Source organism: Aspergillus ibericus (genome assembly GCF_003184845.1).
Source record: "Aspergillus ibericus CBS 121593 unplaced genomic scaffold BO80scaffold_19, whole genome shotgun sequence".
Taxonomy (NCBI): Eukaryota; Fungi; Ascomycota; class Eurotiomycetes; order Eurotiales; family Aspergillaceae; genus Aspergillus; species Aspergillus ibericus.
In genome coordinates, this window is record NW_020292117.1 from 322,364 (window position 1) to 336,565 (window position 14,202).

General features: G+C 48.4%; 6 protein-coding genes across 6 annotated transcripts; 5 read left to right on the forward strand and 1 right to left on the reverse strand.

The window, feature by feature from the left end:
- The first annotated feature begins 97 nt into the window (after positions 1-97).
- BO80DRAFT_502084 (DUF846 domain-containing protein) lies at positions 98-1,369 on the forward strand. Its single transcript, XM_025724306.1, has 3 exons — positions 98-561; positions 649-935; positions 992-1,369. The coding sequence occupies exons 1-3, from the start codon at positions 419-421 to the stop codon at positions 1,138-1,140; spliced, it is 579 nt and encodes a 192-aa protein (XP_025575427.1). The 5' UTR covers positions 98-418; the 3' UTR covers positions 1,141-1,369.
- On the reverse strand, positions 1,366-3,224 carry BO80DRAFT_425079 (uncharacterized protein). The gene has a single exon (XM_025719434.1). The coding sequence runs from the start codon at positions 2,998-3,000 to the stop codon at positions 1,516-1,518; it is 1,485 nt and encodes a 494-aa protein (XP_025575428.1). The 5' UTR covers positions 3,001-3,224; the 3' UTR covers positions 1,366-1,515.
- Positions 3,225-3,279: 55 nt separating this feature from the next.
- Positions 3,280-5,370, forward strand: BO80DRAFT_70151 (FAD-binding oxidoreductase). Its single transcript, XM_025724724.1, has 3 exons — positions 3,280-4,122; positions 4,178-5,043; positions 5,145-5,370. The coding sequence occupies exons 1-3, from the start codon at positions 3,559-3,561 to the stop codon at positions 5,290-5,292; spliced, it is 1,578 nt and encodes a 525-aa protein (XP_025575429.1). The 5' UTR covers positions 3,280-3,558; the 3' UTR covers positions 5,293-5,370.
- A 2,154-nt stretch (positions 5,371-7,524) lies between these two features.
- Positions 7,525-8,125, forward strand: BO80DRAFT_70260 (uncharacterized protein). The gene has a single exon (XM_025724726.1). The coding sequence runs from the start codon at positions 7,561-7,563 to the stop codon at positions 7,984-7,986; it is 426 nt and encodes a 141-aa protein (XP_025575430.1). The 5' UTR covers positions 7,525-7,560; the 3' UTR covers positions 7,987-8,125.
- BO80DRAFT_493598 (uncharacterized protein) lies at positions 7,844-9,255 on the forward strand. The gene is made up of 3 exons (XM_025723828.1): positions 7,844-8,805; positions 8,861-8,938; positions 8,994-9,255. Exons 1-3 carry the CDS (start codon positions 8,264-8,266, stop codon positions 9,145-9,147), a joined length of 774 nt encoding a protein of 257 aa, XP_025575431.1. The 5' UTR covers positions 7,844-8,263; the 3' UTR covers positions 9,148-9,255.
- A 2,564-nt stretch (positions 9,256-11,819) lies between these two features.
- On the forward strand, positions 11,820-12,894 carry BO80DRAFT_444966 (uncharacterized protein; the record flags this gene model as incomplete). Its single annotated transcript, XM_025721463.1, has 2 exons — positions 11,820-11,938; positions 12,765-12,894. 2 exons carry the CDS (start codon positions 11,820-11,822, stop codon positions 12,892-12,894), a joined length of 249 nt encoding a protein of 82 aa, XP_025575432.1.
- Positions 12,895-14,202: the final 1,308 nt, after the last annotated feature.

Consider the following 14,202-nt stretch of genomic DNA (forward strand, 5'->3'; position numbering starts at 1 on the left):
TGATGCATGCAGCGGATTGACCCGCAACTTTAAGAGATCCTCGGTTTGCGCATAAAGGCTTCTCCAGCCGTCAGGAACCAACCGATGACCTCATCGAGGCTCGGAGTCATTCAGTCCGGCCATTGGACCTCCCACAATCCCTTGCAGTAAGATGCATGATATGCACATTGCTCTAGGACAAGATCACTTGTAGCATAACCCAGCTGTCTGCACTCTGCACCGCGTGAAACGGCGCGTGTCGGAGATGCTGCGGAGTGTCAAATACCCGGAGTGGAGTCATTCTGCCGGCCCCCACCGCCGCGCCTGTCGACACGCAGCATCAACGCCATCCCGCCAATGTCACCATCTCCAGGAGGCTGCTTGACGCCGTCCATCTTGCGCATTTGACATTTGTCAGGGAGCTGATTATACTCTCGCTATGGAACAACAACCGCTTCAACCGCAGCAGGGCGACCTGAACTGGCGTCTCAGTGCTCATCCCATTACCCTCATGTTCTTTCTGGGCTTCCGCATCAGCGCCCTGCTGATGTACCTGTTTGGCGTGCTCTTTATCAAGAATTTGTATGTCCCTATCCACTGCAATCTATGATGGCTCCGGGTACACCAGGCCTATTGTGTAAGGGAGTTGAAACTCACTAACGGCACCAGCGTCCTCGTCTTCATTCTCACCCTCCTTCTCCTCTCCGCCGACTTCTACTACCTCAAAAACATCGCCGGTCGTCGCCTCGTCGGTCTCCGCTGGTGGAACGAAGTCAACACCTCCACCGGCGACTCACACTGGGTCTTTGAGTCCTCCGATCCCACCACCCGGGCCATCGCCGCCACTGATAAACGTTTCTTCTGGTTGAGTCTGTACGTGGCCCCGGCGCTGTGGATCGGCCTGGCCGTTTTGGCTATCATCCGGTTGAGCAGTGTGATCTGGTTGAGTCTTGTTGGTGAGTTCGATCCCTCAGTCCTTGCTATGGTTTGGTAGAGAATCTAACAAGAACAGCAATTGCCCTCGCATTGACCATCACCAACACGGTGGCATTCTCCCGCTGCGATCGGTTCAGTCAGGCGTCGACATTCGCGAACAGTGCGCTTTCCGGGGGCATTGTGAGTAACCTTGCGGGGGGTCTGCTGGGCAGACTCTTCAAGTAAGATGTTACTGGAAAATTGAATTGAAATATAACTATTGGGAGTCGGATCGGATTCATGCTGGATGTGGATTCGGGGTTCTTTCTGTTTAGTCGTTTTGTTCTGGGATTGTGGATTGTGGTGGCTGTTTGACTGGGGAAGTTACTGATGGAGGAAAGTAATGGTGGGGGTTTTGTCTTGCGGGTTATAGCGTGTATGGCTTAGATTGCTCAATTGATTGTATTGTACTCTTATTGGGGTGTCGCGTAGGATGTGTAGATTGTACGTAAGTTGAATACTTTTGACATACTGGCAAGAATAGCTAACACCGTCAGCGTATGACCACTGCAATCCTCAGCCGATGCTTCTATTGAGACCAATATTCCTCATCAACTATGTCTAAGCCATCATCCCCGGCAGGTGTGCTTCTCGCATCAATATTTCCATCTCCCCAGGGCTGGGACAGTCATCATGAGTCACCACCTCGTATAGGGACTCCACTGCGTATACACACTGCGGCGAGGCATCTGGCCAGTCCTCCCCAATCAGCACCGGGGTATCCCAGGTCACAATCAAGCCATCTGGCTCAAACTCATCCCGAACCCTAGCCATGCGGCCCCAAGGATACCCTATCGTGCCTTGTCCACGGTCAAACGAACTAAATGCGATTCTGATCGATTTCAGCGCGGCCTTTCTTTCCACCGCAGCTCGAGCAAATGCCCTAATCCAATTTTCCTCTTCCTCGCCAAAATCCATCCAGGATCCCTTCTGATCCGCCAACTTCCTAAAGTCCCACGTGAACGTTTTGAGACTGGGCCCGAGCAGCTCGTCGGCATCCGTGTCTGACAGCCACAGCTTGGTGCCCATGTTCCATCGGGACAGCCTCAGACTCTCCAGATGGGGAAACGCCGAGGCATTGAACGCGCGTTCGTCCACGTTATCACCCGGAAGACCACACATCGTCAGGGACCGCAGAGTGGTCTGGTGTTTTCGAAGCCAGGTTTCGAACATGGAGTAGCTATATTTCACCCCGTCGAGGTCGACGTTGAAACAGCCCATGTGAAAGGACGACAGTGCTTTCGGCCATTGGAGTAGCTGGGCCATGTCTTCCGGAGTTTCACGACACCCATACAGCGAGATTTCCGTGACCGAGGACTCTTGGCTTGTATTCACTGGCATCTTCACGTTTCTACGGTCCCCTCCCCCATTCCGGATGGTCAACATGCTCACCGACCGCGATTGGACGGATCCCAGAACCCACATGAATCCGAGCCCGATGCATTCGAGGCTTTCCAGCTCGTGCATGTGCTGGGTGGCCTTTACAACCGTGTCCCATAGGCTGCCGACATAGTCAACCTTGCCGTCTCTTGTGCAGTGGTAGGGACAAAAGATGTTCAATTTCTTGACGCGGGTCAACCAACTCACGATGTCCCCCACCACATCGAAATCGGTCCAAGAGGATGTCGGGATTGTGCTAGCATCAAGAAACAGGATCCGGCAATACTGGCGGAGACGTGGGTTGGTCTGGAGGGTGCGATGGAGTTCGCTCGGTTGTATATCTCCCAGCGAAATGCTCCGATAGAGAATTGGGGTCGCAATTCCGTACAGGCGACGACACACGATGGCCAGGTCTGCCACTGTCCGGTAGCTGAAATAGTATTCCCGACCACCACAGGTATCAGAATAATCGTGGGCGGCGAAGGTGATGATCAGCTCAAGCACTTCTTGTGGCAGTGTCAAGAGTGACCCCTGCTGGCGGCAAGGGACCGGGCTCGCGTGGAATGTGCTTCCGGTGCAGGCTTTCTTCGCGCTGGGGGAGTTGTGATCCGGGATGATTTGCCTCTTCATCAGCAAGGGTTCACGAGGGCACGACGACCTGGACATGGTGGATTTATTCTCTGACCGGGAGTGTTGTTGTGGCGGTGTTCGGTGACATGCGGGCCACTTTATCCAGACAGCCAAGCCGTCTGCCTAGAAGCAAGGAGCATCACCATTGATTGGTGCCTGCGCCCTTGCATCTTCAACATGCCCGCGAGCCTCGTGGAGCCGAGGCCACGTGCAATCGATTCAATCATCCGAGATAGCCTGGATGTTGAAGAACCCGAGTTCATTTGTATCTAGCTATTTGCCTAGATACCTCTCACTGAGCACCCGTTGCGACCAATGTGTTGCTGCAATCCGTTGAGACTTGCCACAGAAGGAAGACAATAATTGCGATGACTGCAATCCACGTGCATCCTCGGGATCCAAAGTTGAGTCGTTTCAAGGCCCTGCAGATCCTCATCTGACACCGGTTTCAACCCTAAATGTTCCGTGTCGATCCCCAATGCAATACGGAATACGACCCGATCTGCCCATTTTTGAGGTCACTCCTATACAGACAGCATTTAACTGCCACAATGCCCATGCCCTCTCGATCTTTCCTTCAGCAACGCTCTCACCATGATAGCGGCCGCACTTCTCCTGGCCGTGGCGGTTCCCGTCCTGGCGGGCCCCAACACCGATGCTGTGTCTGTGTGCCAGCATCTGCACGCTGTCTACCCTCAGTACACCGTCTGGGACCCCACTGGTACCTACGCCAGTGAGACCTTCTGGAACCAGTCCTACTACACCCACACGGTCAAGGAATATTGGAATGGCGTCAACGCCAATAACCGCCCCGCCTGCGCCTTTTTCCCGGCCAATGCAGAGCAGGTGTCGGTTGCCGTCCAGCAGTTGAACAAATATCCCACGGCACCATTTGCCCTCAAGTCCGGCGGCCACAATTTCAACGCCGGCTTCTCCAGCACCAGCGGTGGCGTGCTTCTCTCCTTCAACGAGAACCTGTCCTCCACCACCCGTAACCCCGACGGCCAGACCTTTGACGTCGGCCCTGGTGCCCGCTGGGGCGACGTCTACGCCGTGACCGAGAAGACCAACCAAGTCGTCGTGGGTGGTCGACTCGCCAACATCGGAGTCGCTGGCTACACTCTCGGCGGTGGTCTCTCCTACTACTCCGCCCAATATGTACCACCCCTCCCTCCCCTCCCCCCCCCCTGGCAACCCTAACTAACCACTCCAGGGTCTGGCCTGCGACAATGTCCTCAACTTCGAAGTCGTGCTCGCAAACGGCACCATCGTCAACGCCAACAGCACCTCTCACCCAGACCTCTTCTGGGCCCTCCGCGGCGGCGGCAACCGATACGGGATCGTGACCAAATTCACCATCCAAGGACACCCCCTCGGCACGAACGGCCAAATCTGGGGCGGGATGCGATTCTACAACGCCGACAAACGACAAGAAATCTTCGAAGCCCTCGCCAACTTCACCCGCGACTACCCCGACGCCAAAGCCGCCGTCATCCCCACCTTCGACTTTGGCCTCCCCGGCGCCCTCGTCTCCAACCCCACCCTGTTCTTCTTCTACGACGGCTCCACCCCCCCAGCCAACGCCTTTGTCGGTCTCGACAAAATCGACTCCCTCTTCTCCACCACCAAAGCCCAGTCCTACACCGAACTCACCAACGAAGCCGGCGGGGCTAAAATCTACGGCATCAACGCCGCGGCCCGCGTGAATACCTTTCCCAACATGCCCCCCGCCCAAATGTCCCAACTCCTCGAAACCCACTGGACGACCTACCAAAGCATGATCAAGAACGATTCCTCCCGGAATCTGGATATCCAGATCGGGACATTCACACCTCAGCCCCTGTCTGTACGGATTGCACGTGCCTCGACCGAGCGTGGCGGAAACACCCTCGGTCTGGATCCCAACAACGGAGACCGATTCTGGTTCGAGAATGATCTTATCTGGATGAACCCGGTGTGTAACGATGCCTGCCCAGAGTATCTACGTGAAGTGGCAGACACAGCACTGGCATCATTCGAGCAGACCCTAAAGGGCACAAAACCGACGAATTGGAAGAGTGGCGACGTTGACTGGGTTTCGTAAGTCCCCCCCCACCCCCTTGCCCCTAATTCTCCAAATTCTCTTTTCATCCCAGGTTTGCCGTCATGGAGAATACAATACTAACAGAATGGATAAATAGTGTGAACCCACTCTTCATGAACGACGCCGCCGATTACCAAGACGTGTATGCGAGTTACGGGAGTACGAATCGAGCCCGGTTGGAGAGTATTGCGAAGATGTATGATCCGGATCGGTTCATGTTTCGGCAGGGGGGGTGGTTGTTTTGATCAGTACATAGTACTAGTATATTCAATATATTCCATCGGGATGTCAGTGTCATACAAACACATACTAATGAAGTTGACTCTATAGATCCATCTAGTATCCTAATGACAGAAAATCTGACCGCTCGGCTAAAAGGTACCTGCAGGCTCTTCGTAGTCCGTACAGTAGACTAAGTACCAGCAAACTCAGGTAGGACTCCAGCCGACAATAATTAATTATTCTTAATTATCTAGATACTAGTAATGATTATAGTAATCATATTAATAAAAATATATATTAAATTTATTAAATATTATATAAAATTGGAGACAATACAGGGACTAGATCTATCCTGCACCAACAAATGAATTATATGCACTTATACGTACTTGAATTTCTAGGACAACCATAGATTTCCTCTTCGGGACACCGCCGCTTTAGCGAGGGCGCTCGGGGTTCTACTCAGTGAGTATTTCAACATCACGGATCACCGCTCACTGAGCACTCAGCCCTTGCTCCTGAGCAGTCACGTGTACTCATTGAGCCGCTCACCCCATCTATTCTGTGCGGGTAGTTCAACAACTATGTTCCAAGAGTTCATCTTAAGGAAAATGTTGTGCGGAAAAGGCATAGCCATATTGAAGAAGTTAAATAACTGTACAAGCAATATGTGAAACTATATGAGATGTAAGTTATCTTGGATGATATCTTTCTCTGAAGCATACTGAACCTTAAATACCAGATTTTTAGTGTACTATGACTATGAGCAGATTGGTTATAAATTTAAAACATGGCTATTTGACTCCAGATCTTGTAATTATCGAAGACTTTATTTGTTTTTATGCCCGTTTTATTCCAGGCAGGGGCCGGCTCAGTGATAAGAAACTAGTAACTGTTAGATATACTTTAGCATTTACCGAAAGATTTTTTTGGCTGGTTTAAGGAAGCAACCGGCAGCACTATTGAGAAAGATGATTGTGGTAAAGTATACTCGGCATGTATATTCCAGTTATATCCCAGTCTATAAACGATAGTCTGTGCTGACCGATTTGAAGTGGATTAAAAAAGGCTTGATGGAAGAGGAAGAGGTTGAGAACATAAAGAAGTAGAATTTTGACTTTATAATGAACAACTACGAAGACCTTGTAGCTTCGATGTGGATATATAATTGCCCTGTCTTCATACATGGGCTTCTCAAAGTTTTCATGCTGTTTGTCCTGCAGGTCTTCCTCTTCACGGGAGCAAGAATTAGTGCCTTCATCCCAGAGGACAAACACAAAGATCAAAGGGGCCTTAGATTCAAGGTGAGGTTCTTCACCCAGTACCTGCCACTTCCTGAGCATACCTTTTTGACTGTTCGCAGCATCTTGAACTGGTGCGCGACTTGCCGGCGAGACGGCAATCAAGCACCTGGACCATTACCGAGTCTCTTTTGGAAACGAGATAGATGACCGGGTGATCCTTTTTCAAGGCAGGCAAGTCAAATTGGGTTCGCCCTGTTGGTCCTCAGGCAAGGACGGATGATGCAGCTCATCCATGTCCTAAAGTCTGGAATATTATAGGGATCTTCTTTTGCATGTACCGCGGTCAAGTTATCCCACTGTCATTAACAGCAACCATGAGCTTTACATACGTTCTCTGTTTACGCATCGCACGCATTACTCGATCCATTTTGGTTCACAAATCATTTAAGAGTGGTAATTAAATTAATAAAATCCTGTAGAGCACGTACATTGCCTCGGCATCAATACTATGTTAAGCAATAATTACATTACATGTAAGGTAAATTCTTCACATACCCTTGTGTGTTTCAGGTCAAGAATTTACCTGCAAGGAAACTACGTTAGCATTCCCTTTATTTTAGACTAGTAGGAGATTGAGAAATATACACCGAATGCGGTGAACAAGAGCGATGCTAACCAGGTTTGCCCTAGACTCTTTATCTGAACCAAGCAGATAAATCTAAGGGCTTAATCCTCCTCATCCCGCAGCTTCCCCACTGGGCCCTCACGGTAGGATCTCTGTAATGTACCAATGGCCCTCTTACTAGCGCCCCACAAACGTATTCGTGCCTCTAGTTCACACTTCCCGGACTACATCCAGCGGATTTGCTGGACGAGCCGGTTGATTTGTAATCCTCCGATGGATTTCCGCGGTTATACCCTCCCAGAACATAACCCTGGTTTCCCTCGATATCGCGTCGGGCAGTCCTCTTTGCATCAGCGTAATCCACCAGACATCCGCCTTGTGTATCTTTTCAGAAGAGCATATCCTTGCTTGCCCAACTGACCATGACCAGCACGAGTGCGAGGCCCTCCGCAGCAGAACCAACACCACATATTCCGCGTGCCGCCCTAGTCCCGCAAGACCATGCCCCATCAACATGGTCAAGTCTGGAGTTGAATGCCATGGAACCAGTCGGAAGCCGAATACAGCAAGATAGGCGCTCAAGACATGTTAGGTCGAAACAACCATCCGAACTTGGCACGACGTTCAACGTCGCGCCGTCAGCAGCAGCAGCAGCAGCAGCAGCAGAGGACAGCGGAGCTCAAGGCACAGATGAAATAACAAACCCAACACTCTCACGCAGGAACACCATCTGGCGACTAGCCAGTGCGTGCCTCATGAACTTCGGCAACGGAATGAACGACAGTGCGCCCGGTGCCCTAATTCCGTATATTGAGGAAGACTACGAAATTGGCTACGCCGTTATCTGAAGATATCCTCTATTGATTGGCTTGGGGGCTTCTGCTCTCACATAGGTGGACTAGAAGTAAAACCTCTACCCAGTACCCATGTACCAAATATACATCCCCCCTTTTACCCCCGCTGTTGTCACGTGCTTTCGGCAGTAACACTCTTATACTCCGCACTCCTCATCCGTCATTCGGTGTCATTTCTCTTCGTTCAAATCAACCCTTTCTCGTCCCACTCCATCATGTTCTACAGTCCACATTTCTTAGCCATTTGCCTCTACACCTTTCCAACATCATCATGCCTTCGCGTTGGTTTGCTCGCAGTGAGATCGAACCCGGAACCATCATACAGCTGAAAAGACACCAATGGGTTATTCTCCAGACGCTAAACGAACACGAATTCCAGACCCTCCCAGAGGATTTGCGGGGCAGTCCTGAGTCATCTGTGACCTGCACTCTCCTGCGTTGCGAGAGAGTTGGGCCAGATCATCCAGTCCAGGGCTATATGCGAATCTACAAACAGATTCCCATCGCGGGGACTGAAGCTGAGCCCGTCAGTACACGAGCCCAACAAGCAGGATCCTGTTGCCCGCTCGAGCTAGAGGCACTCCGTGTTTTGACACGGAAGCAGAAACAGTTGCCTATTACCCCACGCCTACTGGACACTAAAGAAGACAAGCAAGACGACACTGGCTTTGTTCCCGGCGGATTTATTACCTGGCTTGTCTGGGAAGTGGTACCAGGGATTCGCCTCGGCAATCCTTGCGGCGCCGCAGCATTCTGGGCCCTGGATATTAGCGAGCGAGATGCTATCCGTGAGGCTTTCAGAGAAGGCATTATGTATGCGACTCCGTTTCCCCGATCTTTCAAAGCTTTTCTAAACCAACACTCGTAGGAAACTCTACCGGTGGGGGTACTACCCTCTTCATGGCAATGGTCGAAACCTCGTGTGGGACGCTGAAACATCCACTCTGTAAGCCAAGCAATCCTATCCTCAAGTTCAATTACTAATCTAAACAAAACTATAGCTATTTTGTCGGATTCTTTTTGGCCGGCAAGTTTAACACAAGGCCGGTCTGGTCTCCAGGAAAATGGGCTGCTTGGGGCCTTGCTAGAGCCCCCGACAACTGCCACTACTATCTACCCACTTGGGACAGATCTACGGAGGGTTGGGAGTGGTAAATCAATCTTGTTGTTAGGGTTGTTCAGGAGACTGCTCATATTAAAACCATACTTTCCTGCAAGCGATGGGTGGCCCCTTATCATAGCTCAAATACCACATACATTGGCTTTCAAGATAGCTACCTAAGCAGCTCAGAACGCTCCTCAGCCTTACCACTAAGAGCCCCAACAATAAGTCAACACTGCCACTCAACCTTCTATCTCATTAACAACAACCTCATCACTCAGATCCTTCAGCTTCTTGATCGTCTCAGGAGTAAGCTCTCTATACATCAAAACTGTCAGTCACCTATTGAATATATTCAATAGTGGCACGACTTACGGAGGGTAGCAAGTACGCGGCGTCGACGGGGGAAGACATGATGGAACTTGTGCAAGTGACGCGTGCAGATTGTTATAGCTTGTTTTATTGATGAGTAGTAATTGTATGCTGTAATTTAAATGAGTGACAGCTAATTGGACTAGTAGTGGGATTAGATAGTATCTTATATACTTACCCGCGGGTGGGGAGATATGATAAATATTATATATTACGGCTTTTAAAATTATTAATGAATTTTTATATTTTTATATCATTATTACATGTGAGTCAAAATTCAGGAATATATATAATATAAATAGAGCGTATTTATATGGGTCTACTTATTATTTTTAAAGTTTTATAAGTTCTCCGTGTTAAAGCAAGATAGAGATTATCCTTAATTAGAGCTAGTAGATAAGATCTCCACGGACTTATATCTTTTTAGCAGTGCTTTATCTATAGAAAGCCTATACTTAATCTTTACTTAAATAAAAATTATCTATAGTTGATATAACTAAGTTAAATTAAAGAAATGTTTTTCTAGAATCTAGTCTACTTTATATATTGGTATTTACCTGCATGTATCTACCATACTCAGTATAAGAATAAAAATTAGCTATATTAAGTAATTTTTTATTTCTTAATTTCTCTAGTTCTCTTACCCTAATTAAGTTAATTAACTAGTCTCTTATTTGCATGAAGCTTCTTTATCCTAGAAAATATGCGGAGAAAACCCACCATATTGAAAATATCTATCTGCTGCTATATCCACTAAACATCCGGACAAACTTAGTGCCTGTACTGGCCTAAGTGGCTCAAAACTTTTTGCGCGTACCCTATGGCGCCCGGCTTCAAAATCTTCGCTTCCCTTTCCTCCATTTTATGTTTCTCCAACCCGATGAAGAGCGTTATTTGGTATACGTGCGAACAGCCAATTAAACGCAGAAAGCCATGCATTTGTCTCACCGTTTAGTGAATCCAAATATAAGTTCAGCGGTGCCGGGTTTGCTTAGGTCACGGATTCGCACCATCTGCCTACGCAGGACGAGCAAACAAAGCGAGGCAGCGACATACAGTGCGCCAGTGAAAATCTGGACATGTAAATATTTATCCCCGCCGGGCTCTCGCAGAACTAGGCCAATGATCTCGCAAACTGGTTCCATGATTAGGGCATACTAGAAGAAGTAAGAGGTCATCATATCAAGGAAGAAATCAGAACTTACCAGTAACCGGACTTACTAGAATAATCCAGCAAATGTTCAGCCCGTTGATTATTTGATGCAGTCCTAGCACCTCAGCAACAATGGGAGACAAAGAGGCCCAGAAGGTCCCGATGAACAAAACCAATGACCAGCGAAAAGGCTAAGGTAGACACATACTCCCTGGCAAATATCCAGAAGATGAAACAAAGAAGGCCTGAGAGAAAGGTCATCACTGAGGACACATTCAGACGGCCAAATCGATCACTTAAAAAGCCAACTCGCGGCCGCCCCATTACCTGCCCAAGGCTGACCAATGCCCCTAGCAGCGCCCCTTGGTCTGCTGAAAGACCTTCACTCTCCCCATAATCGGGAATTGAAAACAGCACAATTGTATAAGCTGTCAAGCTGAAAGCAGCCCAGAGAAGAACTAAAAGAAAATTATAGTTCTTCAAGAGACTAATCTTAAGCATGGCGGGCCGATTTCTAGTCTGCGTATTGTGATCACGAAGTAGTAGGGAGCTTCCGGTGTTGATGACGAAGGAAATGATGGCAAGGATACGAAATGTCCAGGGCAGACTGATGTTTTCGATCATAGGGTCGACGCCGCATTTATTGACGAATTTGCCTTGCCTTTTCCATCATTCGAACCATCACTCTCATTTAACTCGAAGAGTGAGCCCTGGAAATTTACCCAGCGAGACTGGAAACATCTTCTGGCCGAGATACATATCTTCGAATCAGTATTATCTTGGAATTTCTTTTTACCACACGTCATACTATGACTCGTTATATTGCCACTTATTTTTCGGCATTCCACAGCCATTTACCGTTTTTACACGTTCCAACCTTTTCACCTACAAAGTGCTCGATTGAGTTGATTTTAGCAATGGCTGCAATTGGAGCGCAGTCCGCCTTTGATCATGACAATGCAATTGTGTTCTTCAGGATGTCTTTGGCCATAGCTCAGGCACGCCTTCATTGTCGCAAATCCGAGTGACGAGAGAGGTTATTTCCCACGGAGCGTGGGCTGTTGATCGTAGCACAACTATCAACATTCAGGAGAAGCAGCCTGTGCTTTTGCGAGACAGCAATATGATTCTCCCAGCCAAATCCCCGATGACAACTTTGACCCTCTTCCTCTCGCACAGACATTGCTTGTACTTATGGCCATGGCGAGCTGGGGAAATTCCATGGCTATTTTCAACGAGGCCGTCGAACTTCAGAACACTCTCGCCAATTACGTGCGAGACGAAAAGCTTCTGAACCCGCAGCTACCGCAAGATGCAGAGTGAACGTCGTGGATTCGGGCAGAAGATTTCAAAAGGACGGTTGCGATTATCTTCTGCTTTTTTATATTCCACACCATCGTTTACGATACCCCTTCATCTATCCTGAATTCCGAAGTAAAATTTGACTTACTTTCACGGATGGCTGCTTGGGAGGTTCGGAGCGAGATCGAGTGGCAAAGGGCACGGAGAAATCCTGGGCTTGAAATGCCTTTCCAAACCTCTTTCTCCCTTCTTTTTGCAAACCAAGTTAAAGAAAGTCGTCAGGGATATTCTTCGCTAGAAGGATATATCATGATTATAACTTTAATTCAACATATCTATTTCCTACGCGAAACCGGAAGACGTGGCCCCAGCTCAGATCAGAGGCTAAGTCCGACCGACGTAGCCAACGTCGAACAAGTGTTAAAGAACTGGCAGAGCTGATAGTATCTAGATCCAAAATCATATTTAGGACCGGGATCTCCACAATGTCCGATTTTCTTCAACTCTTCTACCTTGCTCCAAATAGCCTATATACAACTTAACATAGACCTGGGCTCCTGCCGCGCTCTAACCACGCACAACCCTCATAAAATTACAGTTTCGACACACCAAAGCCCGCATTTAACTCCAAGTCCTAAACTCACGCATACAATGCTATACTCCGCTCATGCTTTAAGCATCCCCGTCAGAATTGGGGTTAACATCTTTACACATAATCAAGCCTTTGCTTGGTCCCTCCAGCGCTCTCTTTGCGATTTGGAGTGTGCATTAGTGATCAGCAAATGGTTGATTGCGGTGGAGTCTCGCGGTTTTTGAAACTACTTCTGATGAAGATGAAGATAGGCTATTCGGCTACTTAAGAGACATGGTTGCGGAGGCAGACCCTGAGGGCGAGTTCGGTGCCCACCGGCCTAATCTAAGTACCGAGGTCATCAAAATCTGGGCGAAACTTCTGAATGGGGATGCCGTCTAGGAGGTGGTGAAATTAGTTGGTAAAGTTTTGGAATCTTATGGTCAGATTCTGACGAAATCGATGGTAGTATAAATTCGCAAGAGGTTGTGCCCGTTGTAAATCGCGTCAGAGCTCTTCATGTGGACATTCGCGATATGAGATGAAAAGTTTGCTTGCCAATCCAGCGATCAGTTGTGTTCCTTATTCGACAGAGAAAAGTATAGGTTTCGGGCCCGATCATCACCCATGCAAGAGAGCATTCTAGTTGCCAATAGGCTCTGAAGTCAACTTTCAGGTCAAGTCTTCAAATTATTCTGGACTTTGTGCTGTCAAAAACCTGGCAATCACCATAAGACCAGATCTGAAGGACACAATACGGGTGTTCGACCATACTATGGAAGCTTATTTTGGTGAAGCCTGAGACCGGAGATTCATTACCATTAGTAGTTAGTGGCGTAGACGCGATGTTTTTATAACCAGCAGAAGCTTCGAAAGCATGGGCTGACGGCGGAGAAATACCAGTGGCTTTCTAGCTCTCTCACATCGAAAATTCCTACATTCGTTCACCCAGAACGCTGTTTTTTTTTTTTTTTTCTTAGAACTAAGAGGACGAACCAATGAGGTAACAATTCACCTGATGTATAGCAAAGTGACATCATTGCATCCTTGCAACTTGGGTTGGCGACTGAGCTGGTGAAAGTGTGTATTTCCATAACACCAAGCAAAGGGCTGCTAGTACCATAAAATACCAACCAACGATCGGCCACGTCGTAACCTGCACTCTCTTCAACAGCTCGTTACCTTGCGAATGACTGCTCTGGGCGTTGGTGAATGCCAGATAACTAGAAATTAATTGCTGTACCTAACGGCGCGCTATGTCAATCTCCCGTCAGAGATGTCCGGAAGAATTTAGACTTAGTAATGTCGTTGCGGCAGTAGTTATAAATCTACTCAGCCATTTGGCATTCTTGGTCCGCTCCTTGGCTGCATGATTCCAACCATATAGCCTATAGCGACCTACCACTTCAATCGAAGGAAGCGGCTAAAGCTAAGACCCATCATTATGATGCCCCAGGCTCTATGGGTGGCCACGAAGGCTTTCCGACAATGCTTAAGTCCTAGGCATGTCATGGTCCTAAGCACCTCATGTTAATTCCAGCTCTGCTAGTCTTTAGAATCCCTCTCAAGCTTTCTTTTAATACATCTTGTTTTGTTTGGCTCGAGTAAGTGTACCGTCTAATTTATCCCTTCAGCTAAAATCGCTGGAGATCGAGTTTTGTCACCCTCGCGATCTCAGGGTAGGGGCAGCCAAGTTTGGGTGGCTTATTA